This window comes from Antedon mediterranea, chromosome 3, assembly GCF_964355755.1.
Source record: "Antedon mediterranea chromosome 3, ecAntMedi1.1, whole genome shotgun sequence".
Lineage (NCBI taxonomy): Eukaryota > Metazoa > Echinodermata > Crinoidea > Comatulida > Antedonidae > Antedon > Antedon mediterranea.
Window position 1 is genome coordinate 8663707 of NC_092672.1, and position 20615 is coordinate 8684321.

The window sequence follows — 20615 nt, forward strand, 5'->3', positions numbered from 1 at the left end:
TGGTAGTCATATGCCCAATATAGTAGTAATATGACATCATCATGTCCATATATGGACACATAGATAATCATACCTTGACACTGCTGTCATTGAAGCAATACCATTTCTTGTTTGGATTGATGGCATAAGAGACATAATGTCCACCTCCTAAAATACCAGTATGACACTGAAAAGAACAAGACAGTGGATATAATAAAAACAAAGTTACAATTTGAAATAAAAAAGGTAAAACAAGTTCAAAAGTATTGCCTTTTTAATTTAGATGCAGTGTGTTGTCAAATACATACATCAAAAACTATATTACTACTTTTATATATTGTATAAAATAAAAGTAGAACAGAGATAAAGTGGCCAGAAAGATTTAATTTAACCAGAAATTGAAATAAATCAAATCTACAATTTTATAGGTATAAGTATCCAAAGAATATTAATAAAAAAGACTTTTCCTTTGTTGTACTGTACAACCTCCATTTAATAATAATAATATCCTAGATTTATAAAGAACCTAGGGTGAAACCTGAACAAAAGTATAGGAATTCACCATCGTTGCTAACAAGGGATCTGTCTATTGAACAATAATTAATAAATATTTTTTATGATAGTAAATAAAAAACTAATTTGGAGAAAAGAACTTACAGAGACTGCAAATAAATCATACATGGGGCAATTTGGTTTTTCAGGATCACCACCATTTGCTGCTTCTGGAGGCAGATTAAATATCAATGGATGATCATTGGTGGCATCCACTGGAGGACTTAAATTACCAGGCTTGCTGTCGTTGCTATGATCTGATGAAAACGAATGAGTCGGACTCGGACGCATCTTTAGATCTTCTAAGTTATGTTTTTCTACTTTAATTGCATTATTTTCAGAACCTGAAGTCGCGCCATTTATTTCTGTGCCCTCTGCATCTCCCTCTGCAGATATATGTTGTGGTATAGATGTTTTCTCAGTTGGAGACTCCATTGCATGTCCATTTTCCCCAGTGTGAACAGAATTTAAGTCTGCAGACTCATCATTCGCACTATTTATATTGTCTGTTTTATGTACAGTGTCCATGATGCCGTTTTCTGGTGGTAATTTTTTTGGGGTCACTGGGAGTAGAGGGGTTTGAGGAATATCTCGATCAGCTAGAAAGTTTGAAGGATCAAATTCTTCTTTTGGGAATTTGACAATTTTTTGTGATTTCACCCAGCGTCCATTTACAAACTGAAACCTCTTCATATGCACAATCTAAATTAATTAAAAAAATGTATGTTAACAGGTTTATCTTAGCAATATTGATGACAACTTCCATATTTACAACATATTAAAATTTAGGGTTAAATATTGCATGTTAAAGTTAAATTTGATTCCTCAACTTATCTTACCAATATTGGTGGCAGTCTCCATATTTCTAATTTCTTAGCTGCCAGTCTATGTTCTTTACATTTTGAACAATAGTACAGTTCATCTTCTCCTAATTCTTCTTCCTTTGTAAATGCACGTAAACATTCATCTAAATCAATTGGCTCTGTTTGTAACTTGTGACTTTTCTCAACACTTTCATGATCCTTAACAACCTGAATTTAAAAAAAAACTAATGACATAGAGTACAGTCCAACATACAGTTGTACTGTAAACTCCATCTGGCTTTGTTTGAATATTGATTTTTATTGCAGTCAATGCCATAATCAGATTCGTATTGCTTTTAATAGTATGCACAGTACAGTAAGTTTGATTTTAATATCTAGGCTAGGCAGCGTCGAAATAAACAGAAATCTATGACTATGGCTTCGCAACACATTGAATGCAATTTGATTTGCATAGAAACAAAGCATATCATGTCTGCAGTATTTATTGTGATGTAAAGCCTGTTTTCCTGTTGACATTATTCGATGCTGTTGTCGTTGATCGTTACCACTTTAACGACGATCGTTCGAGAACGATCAAGTTGAAATGATAACGATAGCGAGTACCTTTTCCTGTAAATCGTTAACATTTCAAAGTTTACGTAGATTGCAGATTGTTGTTAACGATAGCATCGAATAACATCGACAGGAAAACAGCCTTTAGAGTACAGTAACATAAGCATCAACTTTTTTTTGCTGCCTTGTCAAATGATTTAAATCCTTATTAACATAAAATTGCCTCAAACAATTCATTATAATTTTTTACTAATGATTATCATCAGTTAATCATTTCAAGTATGGTTCTTATAACGTTAAGACGTATTGATGTAAAATGCTGAATTGCGTAATCACAAGTAGAAACTGCCATAACAGTGCTGCAAATATTCCTATCATATGGGAAATCAAATCTGTTTGATTTCACGCAACAACGCAACACTGGAGAAACCTAGTACAGCAAGCAGATTTAATTTGCCGCAGATGGGGGAAAACAGAATTATTGTAAGGACATTTTCTTAAGTTGCGTTGACAGTGGCTTAAATAATATTTACCCTTTCTTGAGACGATTGGTACCTAAGATGAAGTGCTGTAGGTTCCCAATCAACAGCAATGTATGCAGTACCATGATTAAACTTCAACGAATCACACACAATTTCACAGCCCCTACAAAACCTTAAAAAACAAGTGATGAAAAACATAACAAATGCACAGGACATGTACAGATCTAATACTATCCATTACTAAGCACACAGAAGACTAACCACCAATTTTGTGAGATTCCATACAATATAAATTAATATTAGAATAAAAAATGCTTATGTTGCCCAAGCCTGGCCGACCAAATAATAAATTCACAAAATGCTCAAACGTTATTAGCATATACATGAGGGGCGGATCAATATTTTTCAAACGGAGGGCTGCCTTTTTATTTTGTGGTTGGAGCGTTCACAAATGAATAACCTAATACTGGAATCTCCTAAAAACGGATTAAACTTATTTTGTTCAGCATATTTTGTGCGAATAAAGCTCTGTCTACACTATCAAACTAATTTGACAAAAAAGGTGTGATATTATGGGCACATCACATTTTTTGTCACAAAAAAATTGATAAAAATTAAACAAATTTCAAACTAAACAAAATAATATTTTAAATTCAGATTGAATAAAAAATTAATAAACATATGATATTACAAAACATATTTACACATATGAAATATGTCAAAGATCAATGTATTAGTGAAATCAAACCCTGTAAGAATAGAATGTATTAAACAAGACTATCAGAAGATAGATCTACAGTAGAGAACATGTTAAAATCTACTATATTTAAAAATAGTAATTACATACAAAACAATTATAATTTATAACACACTACTGACTGAGAATGTATGATATACAATAGGGAACTTTCGATTTGCGAAGACTTAATACCTACATACTGTAGTCGTCTGAACCTGGAAACCACCAGAAATGTGACAAGGAATAGAGCGGGGTAGCACGTCATAAATTAAATTAAAATAAATTAAATCATTAAAACAATTAATATTTTGTTGCCGCAACTTCCCAGTATGTGCACAATTAATATGATCTAGGTCGTCTTTTGTCGCACATCGAAAGCTCCCCATTGACAGAAAAACAGCTTTTGAAAAAATTATACGCAAGAAAAAGATGTAAGAGTCAACCGTGACCGATAGCAGTGAAGACCAGCTGAGAAGAAAAGATTACTTTCAAAAGATGATAGGTCAAGATACGCAAAATGCAAGGTCATCAGACCAGCAGACTATCATTTATTACCTGTACCATGGGCACCAAGCACACGTGAGACCGTCTTTCTGAACAGCTTTCAAGGTGTATGGATAGAACTGTCTGGAACTGTCTCTGACGAGAAAAAAACACAATGAAAAAAATGCTACCGATTGTGGCAGTAACAGAATTATGTTTTCAAGTTTGTTTTTTATTTTGTAATATTTCTAGAATGCATAGGGCCTACTAGCATATCAGTAGAAGTGGTTGACTAAATGGGCCTATAACCCTTGGGCTGTGGATCTTACAGGAGACAATGTGGGCTCCTATCCCCTCCTCTTAAGATACGAATAAAAACACATTAGAAGATGACAAATACTCTCTAAAATACAATACTGAAACCAAAACCAAAAAAGCGGGCATCTCCCCAAGAAATGCAACCAATTTCAGAAAAACCCTTGAGAAATTTTTAATAAGCATATTATCTGGGCTTTCAATTTATCACAATAAAAGTATACACAATTTATCACAATAAAAAATACATCAAACAGCATTTGTTTTCAAAAATATATTAAATTCTGAATAGAAACAACTCACCCATCTTCCGCATGGTTTTTGTTACCGGCGGCCACTTCTGAGGGGGGTGGGGAACTGACCAATCTCTTCACCTGTGTCCATACTTCTTCGTATAATTCACAATTTGTTACACATTCGTGATTGGATAAAATGATGGGTGTACCAAACAGCGCCGGCCGACTTTTCTGCCATCCGAGAAAATACACATCCATTCGCATCTGGTGTTAAAAAGGTATAAAATATTATTTACATAATCTAATCTAGATGTAGCTTGTTGGTTTAACATGCTTGCCTTTTAATCTCAAGCTCAATGGTTTAATCCTGACCTAATGCCAGTGTTGTAACTGGCGTCTCTTTCTACTCCTCTATCTAAAGCCTGCTTTCCACTAGGCAAATTTATTCGGGCAAATTCGAAAGTAATGACTAATGCACATGCGTTTCTGAACCAATCAGAACTCGGGAATGAACTCGCTAATGAAAAACAGACTGAAGCCTCAAACAAAACTTTATTTATAAGCACAATAGTTTATCGATCATGTAATTGGTTCCTTGCTGTTGAATATGTATGAAATAAAGAATTACAAAAAAATACAAAGAATCTGATATATTATATAGATTTAAATTTAATTATTTTAATATTAAAATGTCCATAAATAAAATATACCATTTTGCGATGCATTGCAATAACTGTCCATTCTAATGGTTGAGACTGTGTTGGTGACTGGCCAACGCTACTAGCATTGCTAGGGTTCCTACTATGCTGTCTGACAGGGGTATTGGAGCTAGCTACACCAGGTACTTTTCCATTCGGCTTGTTCTGGTGGATGCTTCCATTAGGCTTAGCCTGTGATGCTACCTGTATGTTTTTCGGAGTTGGGGTTGGGCTGTCCGATGGAGATTGAGTTGCTGAGATGGATGTACTATCAGAGTTGGTGGTGGTGTTGATTGGTGGTAATGCTGTACTGGGACTTGTAGGCAAACCTAAAAAATATATAAATATTAAAGTTACTGTTTGGGCGAGCTATCGTGTGGGAGTTTCAACATTCTGGAGAACGGAGCGGTGTAAATGGTTCCTCTGCTTTTCTTCTTCATTTGGTTATCTTAGGATGTTTTGTTTACCTATTTACTTTCATAGAGAATCATGGACAAAAGATTAGGTTTAGTGCAAAGAAAAGTGAAAAAGAAAAGTGTTCAAGTAGGAAAATGTGACGTGAAAGTGAATTTTGCAACTAAAGAAATCCTACCTGTGGTTAGAAAGGACATTATTATTAACACTCTATATTTCACTATCTTTTTGTAGGAAATAAAAACATAGTTTTTACCAAAAGCATAGTCACAGCAGGGAAGAGTTAATTGTAATTGTGAATGTAATTGAACTCTTTCCTGGTCATAGTATGCTTTCTTAGAAGTTTGGGAAGAAAACCTAACGATTTGTAAGACATTGCTAAATAAAGTGTTATTTCTTACCTATTTGAGTGGGAGTTGTAACATCAGGACTAACTTTAGAACTAAGGGCGTCAGGTGGCGGAGGGGGCACTTCATAAGCATACAAGATACCACTTAGCAAGGTTCGAATCTTCTGTGACTCCGATGGGAAACCCTGTAAGAACAAATTGATTATATTTTTTTAAATGTTTGCATGCCCAAATCAAATGTTACTATAAAGTTTGCGGTACACCAAATATATATAGTTTTGAAAAGAACTGCCAGTTTCTCCCCCACAAACTTTATAACAAAAAATTGATTTCAATAAATGAATGTGTTTGGTACATAATTTATTTAGTATAACATGAAGAATATTACATTAGTCAATAATATAAAATTATTTAAGCTCAGCATGATCCCAGTAGAAAGCATAATTTGTGAAATTCCGGAAATCTGAAACAAAAAAAGAAATTGGTTTTATTTATTTTATTCTTACCCTAATCATTGCACCTCCTATTTCAACTAACAAGAGTTGATCACTTGGAATATTGCAGAGTTCACTAAGCTTTCCCTTGAATACTCGATACTTGTCGTCCATATTTAAGCGTAGTCCATACTTTATTGGAACAGATCCATCTAATTTGACAACTACAATACAAAGTAGACATGTTGTAGACATTAGACGCTGCATCAGCATCAAACATAAAGTAATTTTAGTAGAATAATGGTATTATAATGAGTATTGTCTAAAGGTTTGGACGGTGAAGACAGGGTATTAAATTGCAAATACTTTTAAAAAATGATGTAATTAGCTCTAATACAAAATATTATAATAATAACAATATAATGTAAATTGTACATTTCTTTAAAATTTGAACATAATATATTGTATGTAGGAAATAATTTGATTTCTTTTTGTGAGAAAAACACGATTCCTAAACTAAATGTTTATACTAAGGTACAACAAAATAAGAATACATTGGGCACAACTCATATGTAGGACACAACTTGGTAAAATATCTTGACCAACAAACTTTTGAGCTGATCCTCCTTTTCATATTCATAAAGTTTATTGACAAATATTGCATTGTGTTCATAATGTACAAAAAATATATACAGTTTTTCATTTATTTTATCTCACTTTGCATTGAATTAAGAATGTACATGATTCTTATAAACATAGATAACTTATAAAGTAATTAATGAAAATATTCTATTTCATTAATTCAAAATTTGAAAAAAAAAAAATATGTGTGAAATCATTCACCGAGTGTAAAACAGGTTTTTACTTTCTGATGAAAACAAAAATGTACTTGTACTAGTTTTTTATATCATATTCGAATGTTATAAACTTACCTATGATTTCAACATGCATCGAGCTGTCCATAGGAAGGGGTAGTGATAGGAAAGTGAAGGGGTCAAATCGAACACTAACGTGTCCACAATTTTTACATCTCACTTGTGATTTTAATTGACCATGGAAAAGGTCTACAACAATTGATTTATTGCGTCGTAGGTGGTTCTCCCAGGCCTGTAAAAAATAAAATATTTAGTCTCATCAAAATGTTTTTTCCTCACATGTTGGAATACAGAACTTGGTGTGAACACAGATTAATAGAGTAAATCTATAAACCCAATCCTGGCTAACCAGATTTAACTTAGTGTGAACACAGATTAACAGAGTAAATCTGTATCCACGGTTTTGAATACAAACTGTAGAGCATTAGTCAGTGTAAACACGTCTCACCTCTTTGGCAACTTCTTCATCAGGCCTACTGTCACTGTCTTTCAGTTCAACGTACGGCTTATCATGTACTCGATTCAGGTCTTCATGTAGGCCGTCAAGAAGGAAAGCCAGCAACTCTTGTGAGTCTTGTTGCTGGAAACCGTTGAATCGTGGGGCATATTTTGCTATTGTCCACTGATAAAAAAAAAACATTGTATTCTTGTATGTTATGGAATACATAACCATAGACATAATGACATCAGAAAACGTCAATATTAAAATACGTCTCAAAACACATTTGTACACAGAAGAATTTCCAGATTAACTTTTTCAAGTGCCATTGAACATTACTTTATGGATGCCTGCGCTATAAAAGTCTTATTGATTTTTGATTGATATATTATAGAAGTACTTTTGCACTCTATCTCTTCTTAAACCATATGATGGAAAATCATGCTGTTTACACTGGGACTAGTTCTAATTCCTTGAAATAATTAAGGTTGGAATATATTGTTAGAATTTCCCATGGCAGGTATCAGCCAGTAAACTTTATTTGACAGGTTTTGTTTGAATTTAATACATAAATACACCAGAACAAAAAAAGTAAATAATATATAAATTTTACCCTTAGTTTAAGAGGAGCAATACTTTTTGCATTGCCAGCCCATAGATCATTCACTAATTCACCATAACGTCTAGCAATGTGGCCTTTCATACCCAATGGGTTGGTTCTGTAAAAAGAACAAAAACAAATTGAAATCAGCAATTCTTTAGTTACAAAATTTATTTTTTTGTTGCGCATAATCGCTACGGGTAACAATAAATTACATTATCAGTGAGTTTCACACAAGATTAGAAATGTGTGTGGGCGTGTGGCGCAGTGTGTTGGATTACTGATCGTGATATTGCGGTTCGAATTCAACTCTCGCTGCATTGGTTGTATCCTTAGGTAAGACACTTTACTTACACTTGCCTCTCTCCACCCATGTGCATAAAAAGGGTACCTTGCTAGATAAAGACACAACTTTGCGCTGATTACTAGCTGTGAGTTTGGGAGTATGTTTCCATACGTGTTTGATCCAAAAAATGACCGGGGTAATAATGTGCTATGTAAAGTACCTTTGGGCATGATTATTCATGAAAGGGCGCTATAGAAATGTGGTAATGAAATTAGTAATGTGAAAAACAATCAATGATAAGGAACAAAAATAAATTTGTTGTACTTACGAGTTAAGTTCATAAAGGTAGCATTCTGATTTAAAGTACATAGTTAAAGGTTGAGTATTACTTATACATTGCAAAGCTGAGTTAAGAAAACATGTGTTTCCAAGATTACTAAGACCAGTTACACCATTCTCTGTATGAACTGTGGAATAGAAAAAGAACATTAGTGAATAATGTTATTAAACATGACCTAAAATTCAAGATTATTTATTCTCTACAAAAAAAACAGAAACTTTCTTGGTTGATTTCATCCTTACCCTGCTTATGTTTATCTTGTTTATTTTTTGCTAATAATGACATTTCTTCTGGCCAGCTAAGGTCTTTATTGCGAACTGAAAAAATTTTAGAAAATAAGCTTTTTATTTTGATAGTTTAACCAATGACAACACAACATATAATTATAATTTTCAACAATCTATGTATCGCCTCTTATACAGCTTCCAACAGTGGTCGTTTGTCTGCTGAGGGTTGAGATAGATCAGTATACTAGGGTAACCCCATACTATGCCGAAGGATGCACTGCAAGTCCTTCTCCAAGAAGACTTGATCTACCACCAGAATGTACATTTTTATATTAACTTTTTTCTTATGTATTTTGATGTTTTTCACTTGTAATTTTAAATGTTTTTATCTATATACACCTTTTTAAATATTGTATCAATTGTACATGACATGAAATTCAGTTTTACTACTGCCAGTCAAAATTGAATAAATTGAATAACTATAGTATTGAAGAGCTTTAACCCTGTGCCAGTTTTATGGCTATTGTTTGTTGTACCCCTGCCTCATCCGCTCAAATTTATTAGTAAATTTTCTGCAATATGTAAATTATATTTACTTTCTATTAACATCTGTTGATCATCAACTATCTTGAGTTGTTCTAGCACAACTGGTTCATCTTCTAATAAAACTGGATTATTCTGAAAAAAAAACCACAAAAAGCTCAAGTGCAACCGACAAAAATAAAGAAAGCTGTGTAGTGGTACTAATAACAGATTATTGGTGACTTTATGATGGGATGTTACCAAATGACGTTTAAAGCTAAAGACAAAATATTGTTCAAAAACAACAAAATGTATTGACACCAGGATAACAACCATTAATGAAGATGTACCAACAATAAGTAGTGTCTAAAATGGAGAGTTTTGTACAGACCAATATTGACAGGTGTGTCTTATACACATGCTTCTGCACTTTGGTAATTGTACAAGAGATGATCATACTCAATATTTCTTAAAATGACAAATATTTTTCTTAAAACCATCAACACACATTCTAACAGAATATATGTCTCACTAATTACAGGGTGGGAAACCCATGCTATCTAATACAAGACTTGGGTACTGGTTCGAGTTTGGCTTACATCAGTAAAATCCTGAAACTGTGACAGGATTTGAATTTAGGCCTCAGAGAGTGGTATGCAAACATGTCAATTACCAAACCACAGTGCCATTCACTATATGAATGGTAGTTATAATACATTTATAAAGCGCTCTTCAGCAGAGTCTCACAGTTCAACAAGAAAAGAATAACTATTGAAATAGGCGAGTTTTCAGGAGAGATTCTAATTGAAAAGGGGATGTAACGGATGGAATAAGGAAGTTGGTTCAAGATTTCTGGAGCCTGAGCAAAGATGCCTCTAGGCACAGATTTAAGGTTGGTTTTAGGTGGTGTTAACGTAAAAGGATCCATTTCAGAACGAAGACCTCGGCAGAGTGGGACATATGGACATATGGTATAGAAGGCTCAATGTAAAATGTGATGATAAAATGAAATTGTTTACCTCATCTTTTAGACTCCACAGCCTCATTTCCTCAACACGGACTCTCAGTCGAGCACAAAGAAACTCATGGACTTGCTGCATTGTATGCATTTTACTAAAAGACGCTGTGTATGCAAGGTAACGTTTTGGCGCCGTTGTTGCATTATTCGCTGAGCTAGAATTATTCCATGATATTCCTCCACTACCGATTGACAAACCGCCTACAAAGAAGAAATTTTAATTAACCAGTGAGGCACAATTCATTAAGTATTCGTACTGAGTAATATCAAATTACTTCAAAATAAATAGTTTTCTATGCTCAAATAAGGAAAAAAAAAAAAAAACTTTATGGGGTTTTCACAGGACCAAGGCAGTTATGATGCAGGCTGAAATGTGAGATTTAGTTGTAATCATTTACAACCAAACACATATTACCATTTCTAAATTTGAAACTAATAACTTGCCCAGAATTAAAATTCTAAATTATGGCTTCCACCAAAATAAACAACTAAATCAAAATAACGTCTAATGAAATTCCCCAAAACATTGGATACAGGACTACGATTTAACAATAAATAACAATCATGCAAAATGAGAAACATACCAATAGCAACATTACCCTGTTTAGGCGTATTAGATTGGTGTCGTAGTAATTTAACATTTAGAGGGTACAATTCAAGGTGCGGTGCCTTGTCACCCTTAGTTGGGGTTATTACCTGAAACAAAACAAAAAAAGACAAACAAGTTATCAAAATATTTTAAATACCATTACTGATTATAAAGACATCATTACTAGGAAAATCATCACATGTTTTTCTCACTTTATAACTGCAGGGTTCCATGGTTATGGGAGAGTAGTTTAATGATACAGATTTGGAGCATTATTGTTAGCAAATCTTCACTTTTTTTTCACTTTATAACTGCAGGGTTCCTTGGTTATGGGAGAGTATTTTAATGATACAGATTTGGGCATTACTATTAGCAAAACATCCCTTTCTTGCTCACTTTATAACTGGAGGGTTCCTTGGTTATGGGAGAGTATTTTAATGATACATATTTGGGGTATTATTATTAGCAAATCATCACTTTCTTTCTCACTTTATAAGTGCAGGGTTTCTTGGTTATGGGAGAGCATTTTAATGATACAGATTTGGGGGATTACTATTTAGCAAATCATCACTTTCTTGCTCACTTTATAAGTGCAGGGTTCCTTGGTTATGGAAGAGCATTTTAATGATACAGATTTGGGGGATTACTATTTAGCAAATCATCACTTTCTTGCTCACTTTATAAGTGCAGGGTTTCTTGGTTATGGGAGAGCATTTTAATGATACAGATTTGGGGCATTACTATTAGTAAATGATCATTTTATTTTTTTCAAATAAGTAGATAATGCGCTCATAATTGTAGTGTTTAAAAGAGCACTCTAATGAAAGTCAAGTTGATTAACACTTTAAAAGGCACAATTACAACCAGCAAAAAAACGAATATGCACCTATATAAATTAATGTTATTTTTTACAACACTGATGATTGATACTTTTATTGTTTGTACATTATATTTTCGATGAGTTAAAAATTGTAATACTATATAATTTTGATTAAATATATTAACCCAGTTAATAATTGCAAGTTATCAAAGTTAGTAAATTACTTAGTTTCAACACAAAGTAAAGAATGATTTAGCAGGTTCAGTTTCGGGTTATTTCATGTTTACTTTTTATTTATTTATTAAACTTTGTTTAATGAGGGTGACTCAAAACAGCCGAGGCTGATATGCATGAGGCCCTCAATACTTAAAAGACGGGAACGAAAAAAAAATACAAAAAGAACAGAAAAAGGATAACAAAAAGAGAAAAAAAGAGACCAATAAAAAATATATATATATATATGAACATTTCTGCTTCAATGCGTATAGAAAAACTGACATATAGTTTGGTTTTAATTTATTGTAATTCATGAGAAACGTTTAAGAAAGATTTATTTAAAAAAACAATAGCGTAAAGCCTCGAAAAAAAAGCCCACTGGGCCTCCTTTAAAAAAAAAATTCATCTCGAAAAAGAAGGGCTTCTTTTTCGAGGTTTTACAGTATATGATAATCTTGTTATCATTTCCTTACATTTCTAGGTAAAATTGGTCCACCAGCATACCACTGATACAATGCTTTCCATACAGGGTCTGGAATGATCTCAAATTCACGACCTATAATTGGGTTTAGACTTCGTTTTAATCTACCACCTTCATTGGTCAACACTGGAACCTGATGTAATAAAATAGAACAGTAGTATTTTATTTTTTATCTTTGTATTGAAATGTTAAACAAATATCTGGAAGTATTCCATACGGCTCTCTCATGCCATACAGGTGCTCTTCTGTGTGGTCAATCAGTTTATATAGAATCTTACTTTTTTCAAATCTTGTACAAGAAGGGGTGTGTTATTATTAGGGCCAGATGATATCATAAATCAAGAAGTTCAATTACAGTAGGTATTTTTTTGAATTAAAAGTTATTTAATAGAATATTGTGTATAGAATCTTACCTTTTTCGGGTCTTGTACAATAAGGGGTGTGTTATTAATAGGGCCAGGTTTCATTGGGACAACGGGAACGCCACTCTCCAAACCACCTTTCCTTGGCGAATGATTTGCAGAATTACGTGGTGAGCCTGTCGGTGAGAATCCACCCAAACGCCGAGGTGAGCTGGTAGGAGATAAGCCAGACAAACTGCTACGACTGTCGGTCTTCAAACCAGTTGACCTACGTGGGAAATTCGGACTTCCTCCAGCCTTGGCTGACCATGCTTGAGCATTGCTGTGTATGTTACGAGGTAAAGTGTTGCTCTTTACTTGAGGCATGGTGGCATGATTTGCATTCTTAGGCTGTAAATTAAAAAATAATATATTTTAGCCTACATTTAGCCTGCAAGTGTCTGTGTGGTTACGGTGGAACCGTAACAAGTAGTCATAACACCGACAAATCGCTCCATAGTTCTGGTGGTAGAACGATTCTTCTCAGATACGGACTATAAACCATAGAGGTCCAGTGTACATAAAAAGCTCATGTGCACTTTAACGAACCTAGTAAATCGTTTGAGATGAGTAGGGGTTACTTTGATGTACTAGTACACACAGTCACACTGGGCCCTATAGGAGAACAATCTTTGACTGAAGAGGCCAGTATAATGAAAAAATAATAATAATGATAACTCCTCCAAAAAGAAATTAGAAATTAAATCAAAACCATTAATTATGATGATAGTAAAAGTACCTGCTCATTATCTATATTATTATCTATATATCAAACAAGAAAATTTGCTGTAGACTATATATTTCAAAACTTAAAAATAAAAAGTACTCAAATTTGAAAAAAAAAAACTTTTATTAAATATCATTTGTAAACTTTCAAATTAGGTTGAAAAATAAGATCAATGATGGCCTCAGGATTAGGTTGACTGCTTTTTTTTTTAAAGATATAGTCCACATTGAGGGAAAAAAGATTCAGATGATTGTCAATTGTACTCTATGAAGGACAACATTTACTGAAAGAAATTAGATCAATCGAATATCTGCCTGCTTTTTTAAAAAAAGCCCTCAAAATTCTCAATATTAAATTTGTCTGTATTAATTTTGTAAAGGGCCTTTATAGCTTCCAGGCTTTTAATTGCATATTTTAAATATATAATGCAATATAATGAAATGCTATTAGCTAAACACATATTAATTCATAGCAACACAACTTTTTTAATACAAGAATCCAGTGTTTTATAAACGTGACTGTTTTTAATATAGAGCCCACTGTTTTTTGTATGTTTTCAATTTTTTAACTAAATTCTAAATAATGTAAAATCACATTTTATCAAAATACCTGTGTAATCTTACATATTATGTTTTCTGTGCAATTTGTTAACATTTTAGTAGTCTTAGGGCGATAATCAGTATTATTTATTTATTATTTTTATGTCTGAGGACCCCAATGGAAATACGTTTTCTTTTAAACTTTCTTGGGTTATTCCTCGGTTCATTCTATTAATATTGCTATCTTGTGCTTTTTTCTATGTTTGTCTTGTATTTTTGAGTGAACCGAATAAAACTGAACTGAACTGAACTGAACTGAACTTTAAATGATGTAAATGTTTTAAATATAAGGCCAAGAAGTTTTTTATTCTACATCCATATATTTTCTGATTCTATAATATAGATTATTATAACAATTTCCTTTTGCCTCTCCAATCACTTAAATCTTTTATCGGGTAACTTTAAAGTAATTCCTAAAATTGATATTGAGTTACTTAAACCTGGTTACATTATAATGCTTTATTAGTGTGGTTTTAAAAATTTTGGAGCATCACATATCCATTGGGTAAAATATCTACATATAATAATTTAAACTTTACAAGGCACATATAATAGAAAAAAACTAAGAGGTGTCAATGGCCCTGTTTCTGCTGCCAACTAAATACCGTATATTATACGGTATTTTTTGAATACCGTATATATACGGTATATTTTTGGCAGCAGAAACTGCGCTCATAAAAAATATACCGTATTTTGTATACCGTATTTTCCCCACAAAATTTGTGGATAAAATACGGTATTTACAAATTTATACCGTATTTTTTGTACCCGTTTCTGCTGCCAATAAAAAATACCGTATTTTTTTTTTACATGACAAAAGGTCAACATTCGTGTTTTTATTTTCTGTCGCTGTCAGCTGTTTTACACACGTGTATATATATATTCGGCGAAAATGTGGAGCGAAGACGTCACAGTTTTACTAAATAAATTTGTGTGGGGAAGCTAAAATGTCTGGCCAACTAAAAGGTAATAAAAGGGACAACCACATTTATAAAGACATTTCTAAAATAAAAAAGCAGGAGTATGGAATAGACTTGTCTCCAAAGCAAGTAAACTCAAAGCTGAAGAGCCTGCGAAAGCAGTACAACATTGCAAAATACAATAACTCGGGGAGGGAACGAATTAATTGTCCCCATTACGATGTTTCTGTGCTCTCACAACATCTCTATCACTAGGGCTAGGCTGTTGAAAGTGAGACGTAAAACTTCCTTTATTGCGACTTTTAATTATCGATCAAATAAATGAATGGCAATTTTGGTAAAAAAGATGAAATTTAACACGACCACCCAAGAAGTATTGTTAGCAGAAACGGAGTACTAAAAAATACGGTATAAAAAATACCGTATTTTATACCGTATTTTTATACCGTATTTTGAGCAGTTGCAGTAGAAACAGGCCCAATGAAGGTAGTAAGGTGAATAACAGGTGACACCACAGTTCATCTTAAAACTGTTCTTTATCATTTTCTCACAGTACTCTTTGAGAGACAGGTAAAATAAAAACAATGTGAAGCTCTGATTACAATATAAAATAAATGTGATGCATCCATATATGGACACGATGATGTCATATCACTACCAAATTTCGGCACATCACACTTTTTTGTCAAACTAGTTTAATAGTGTACACAGAGCTTATGATGAGGTATACCCTACTATCAAAATAGGCAGAGAAACAGGTTTGTGGGCATTTGAAGGCTGATAACACTGTGGAATGGAACAAAATGGGTGAAAATATCTGGCACAAGTCAAAATTAAACACATTAAAGTCACTGCATAATCATAACACTTAATACAAAATAGATGACACAATGTTTCATTCATTGTATGAAATAATAATGATTATGATGTTAGCATATGGTTTCCTGATTACTGTGTAATGAGTTTAAAACAGTCAGAAATTTCCCAAGAGAAATATAATTTAAAGGTATATATAATGCATGCCTTTGAGATATAATAAATTATTCTTAATTTCTTTAGATTTATTCTAATATTTATAGTAATGTATGTAGGTACTAGAAATATAGTAGACACACAATAGTATTAACAGTAACACAGAATTAGTTAATAATTCTATGATGAAAATTACAAACATTGACTATTTAATCTGTTTAGTAGCAAAAGCCAAGCTTAATTTATGTTTGTTTCATCAACATTTACAAATGGAATATGACACCAATAATGTCTACTATTATTGTATTAGTTAATTTAAAGTTTCAGTTTAAAAATCAATGTTTGACTCAAGGGACCATTGGGACACCTCTATCCAAGGGATATTTCTATCAGAGGGACATTTCTATTACAGGAACCTTTTCCTATGAAACAAACAAGGTGACACATTTGTTCTGCAACGTAAGCAGGTAGGATCCAGACAGCGTCCCCTTAATAGAGATTCTACTGTGTAGAGATTTACTGTACATGACAGTTTTAATTGTTACTGACAGAACACAGTATTCACTATTCTATGACGATGGCAACCTGCAAATACACTACCTTTCACGTTTCAGTAATATGATATTAGTGATCGTGCAAGATTCAATATTTATTAGTCCATCTATCTAAGACAAATGTATTTTTCAACAATTGTTTAAGAAATTCACAGCAATACTTACATTATAATTAACATATTTATACCATAACCTCCACCAATCTATTGCTATGAGGTACCAAGTTGTCCCCATCTGTAGACCACGCCGCTTTTCCCTATCAATCCAGCCCAAAACAATTTGCTTTTCTTCTTCACGTGAAGCAGGTCTTAATCCGAGTACTATGTGACATACCTGAAACAACAATACATTACTCTTTTAATATAATGAATGTATTATCAGTAGACCCCTTCTTTTGGGAGATGCCTATTCAAGGGACACCATATTCAGGAGACACTCTTATTAAGAATGCACTTTCTCATGAAATGAACGAGGGAGAATAGATGTTTCTTAACACTACGGAAAACCCCTATTAAGGAGTCGACACTCATATCTAGGAGACTTCCCTATTATGAAGGACACTTTATTGGGTCACAAAGGTATGGTCTGCTTAATAGAAGTTCTACTGTTTAATTCTGTGGATAAAAATGGCAAGGTAAAGAACACCAACCTCAAATAACAGATTACAGAATTCATCTGGCAGACTACTTTTAACTGTCCACATCTGGTATTCCTCTGGTGTGATGCTGCCATCCCCATCTCCATCATGTGCTGCTAGGATGTCTGCAGCAATAGCAAGTGGATTTAGTCTCTCAATTTTTTCATAATCCTGAAGTATAAAGAATAACTTCATTAAAACTGCAAAATGGCCTATTCGAAGTCCGAGTTTATAAATATTTTATTTTTCCTGATTTTGGGGTCAATACATCTTTAATCTATTAGTAAATTCTGGAGTACATCTTCTTTGGAAAAATGTTGTTGCCGAGGTAAAATACAGTAATTTTTTCTATCATTTAATATTTCTTCTTTTATATTCTTGATACAATGATATGGAGAATTATTTTCTTAATCTTCTTTAAGCATCATAACGTGACCACATAGTCTTATTATATTAATCTTTCTCTCATTAGAGTTGAAAAATTACAAATAGAATTCCAAGCAGACATGTTCCAGTTTATCTACAGATTAAATTTGTCTTTTGAACATAAGCCAAGTCTATTAAAGAAAAAAAGACAAAGAGACTAGCTTGTAAGAATCAGCACTATTTTACTATTATGCACATATAAGACAGTTTAACGATTGACAGACTTAATACCAGAGCATAATCTTAGTTAGAAGAAACTGTATTATGATTTTATGATTCAAGCTGAATAACTCCATTTTGAATGATGCATTGTGGGATAAGGGAATTTTTTTTTCTGTGTATATTATAACATTTTTAGATAAAAGCTTTTCATGCCAAAACCAATAAAAGATTTATATGAATTTATACTGTGTGTATAAGAATAAAGCAATTTTTACATTGATTTTACAAGATTATATCACTGTTTGTATTGTCTACAGTAATTTATATTGACACTATAATACCGCATTGCAAAGTAACAATAACGAGACAGAAGACATTGAGAATTCAATTAAATTAAATAAAATATGTGTTTTGTATTAAAATTATTTTCTATATCAGCAATGTTTTAAATGCATTATAATATACAGTACATTGAAGTTAAATAACTAAATGTAAATATTTTTGCCCAGAGGTAAACAATTGTTATTGTTATAACTAATATTAAATCCTGATGTGTGATGTGATACAGTACTGTAAAACCACCACAGTAATGTCTTCAGTATAAAAAGTATTCAAATGAGAGATGCACTTACTTACAGTAATCTTTCTAAAAATTATCCACATTTTTTTAATCATTTATACTCCAATAAGAGGCACAATTTTGTACAAAATTCTGAATTTCCGTTTAGTTTAAAGTAAGAACTTAGAAGTGCTAAAAGAATGCAAATTGTTGTTATATGGGTCATCTGTTGTTGCATGAGTTACATTTAATTAGAAAAAAAAAACATTTAGAAATTGCATTTCAAAGACATTAAGATTTCTAAAAGGGTAATTCCATTTCGTTAATGTATTTATGCAAGATAAATCAACACTAATGGCAACAATTCTGATGAATATTTTAAAATTAACCATTCTTCTATTCTTCTGAACAACAATACAAATTTGAATGCATTTGTACCTGTGTACTAACACAGTTGTTCTTAGCAATTTTTAAAAAGGGTTTGCAGAATTTTATTAGAAAACCACAAATGTGGAGTAGGAGGTTTACGGGGAAGAAGAGGTTACAGAGGAAGAAGAGGTTACGGGGAAGAAGAGGTTAAGGGGAAGAAGTGGTTAAGGGGAAGAAGAGGGGCAACAGAAAAAACTGACTAGTAGATAATTGACTAAACTCGTATTGAATTACAACTGAACGGATTGAAAACTATCTAGCTTTAAAACTGACCGAGGTTACAACAATTCATTACAGCTAACATCTACAGTATGTGACTTGTCGAGTCAATCATGGCCGAGCGGTTAAGGCAGGGCACTGGAAACCATAGCTATACAACAGAAGAAAGGGTGCACTCGACACAAAGGGACCCGTAGGGGAGAAGAAAGCTGTAGCATGTGTTGTCCACACCTGTGCGCAATTCAGCCCAGTAGGCTGCAAGTCGTAGGTTATTCCCCATTTACATTTAAATACTGACTCATTTATATACTGTTGATAGAATAATTACAAAGAAATTAAATTCTAAATAAAATTTAAAGAAACATGATATAACTAGCGGATGCATTATAAACTGGCAGAGTGGCTATCAACTGGCCGATAACTATACTGGCTTTTTAATTTATACTGAAACTGAAATCATTTTATTGATATAACTATCTTGTGTAAAGGCACTGATGAAACCTGAATTTCTAAAATCTAATACAAGCCATTGAAACTAATACATGTCGGCTATATTTCATCTAATTTTAAATGGACAAACATTGTAAGAACATGTATCAAATGATTATTCATACAGTTTAAGTATGTCAATTCGCATGATGCATTGAATCGGTCACTACAAACACGGACGATATCTAAGTCCTTGAGGGCAGCAGATAGCAATTAATAAACTGACCAATCACGAGATGAGATTGTTAATCTATCAAATGAGCTTGGATTGAAATTTAATTTCTTTGAGTGTAAGCTCAAAATCTGATTGAATCTAATTCAAAGGTGTATTGTATATTTCAAATCAAGGAAGTCGCGGGGTTAAAGATAAAATAATTTAAGATGATAATTAGGAATTAAGTCACAAATGACTGTAACTAAATACAATCAGCGTGTGCAGAAACCGAATATTAGCATGAATGCGACATTATGTTAATCATAATAAAGGCATAAATATCACATGAAAGATACTGAATAATATTAGTATTTGTAGTAGGGAATGCCGAAAATGTATTTAATTTTATTGACAAATTCGGACAATTTCAAATGTAATGAAACATTATTTTTTTTACGTTTTCATTAATTCTGTACACACAACTTTAATGTACCATTTTAAATTTAATATCATTAATAAGAAATAATGTGAAAGACATTGAAGTCGATTCAAAGTTAAATCACTAGAATTCACTGTGAATATGCATTAAGGCGAATTTACACAGACGAGCGGAATGGTAATAAAATTCTATAATCTATGTTTTTCTTTTTGATCATTTACACAAAACACAGAGGGGACGAGCATTTTCCGTTGAGGATAAATACAGATTCTATATGAGACAAACCAAAGAGTTTTCCGCTTACCTTTACAGCTTGTCTGTGTAAATTGGCCTTATGCTTTCTTATTTATAAACAACCCATTATGTGTTTGTGTACATTTATTGATTCTTCTTTATTCAATTACTTGTAAACACCACACACATAACTAAATAATGTATTGATTGCGTCAACATACAG

General features: G+C 32.7%; 1 protein-coding gene across 3 annotated transcripts in view; it reads right to left on the reverse strand.

The window, feature by feature from the left end:
• LOC140044775 (ubiquitin carboxyl-terminal hydrolase 32-like) overlaps positions 1-20615 on the reverse strand; it is a 41835-nt gene that overhangs the window by 5266 nt on the left and 15954 nt on the right. The window contains exons 9-29 of one of the 3 annotated variants that reach the window (XM_072089433.1): positions 17294-17452; positions 16810-16977; positions 12885-13223; positions 12464-12604; positions 10965-11061; positions 10367-10566; positions 9422-9503; positions 8841-8915; positions 8587-8725; positions 7985-8090; positions 7381-7554; positions 6990-7164; positions 6130-6281; positions 5676-5808; positions 4873-5189; positions 4230-4426; positions 3684-3767; positions 2441-2561; positions 1371-1562; positions 637-1233; positions 74-166 (exon numbers count right to left, since the gene is read on the reverse strand). In XM_072089433.1, coding sequence (XP_071945534.1) covers positions 74-166; positions 637-1233; positions 1371-1562; positions 2441-2561; positions 3684-3767; positions 4230-4426; positions 4873-5189; positions 5676-5808; positions 6130-6281; positions 6990-7164; positions 7381-7554; positions 7985-8090; positions 8587-8725; positions 8841-8915; positions 9422-9503; positions 10367-10566; positions 10965-11061; positions 12464-12604; positions 12885-13223; positions 16810-16977; positions 17294-17452 — 3741 coding nt within the window. Of the gene's footprint in view, positions 1-73; positions 167-636; positions 1234-1370; positions 1563-2440; positions 2562-3683; positions 3768-4229; positions 4427-4872; positions 5190-5675; positions 5809-6129; positions 6282-6989; positions 7165-7380; positions 7555-7984; positions 8091-8586; positions 8726-8840; positions 8916-9421; positions 9504-10366; positions 10567-10949; positions 11062-12463; positions 12605-12884; positions 13224-16809; positions 16978-17293; positions 17453-20615 lie in introns of all 3 variants that reach the window. The other 2 variants (XM_072089432.1, XM_072089431.1) reach the window with 2 other exon arrangements.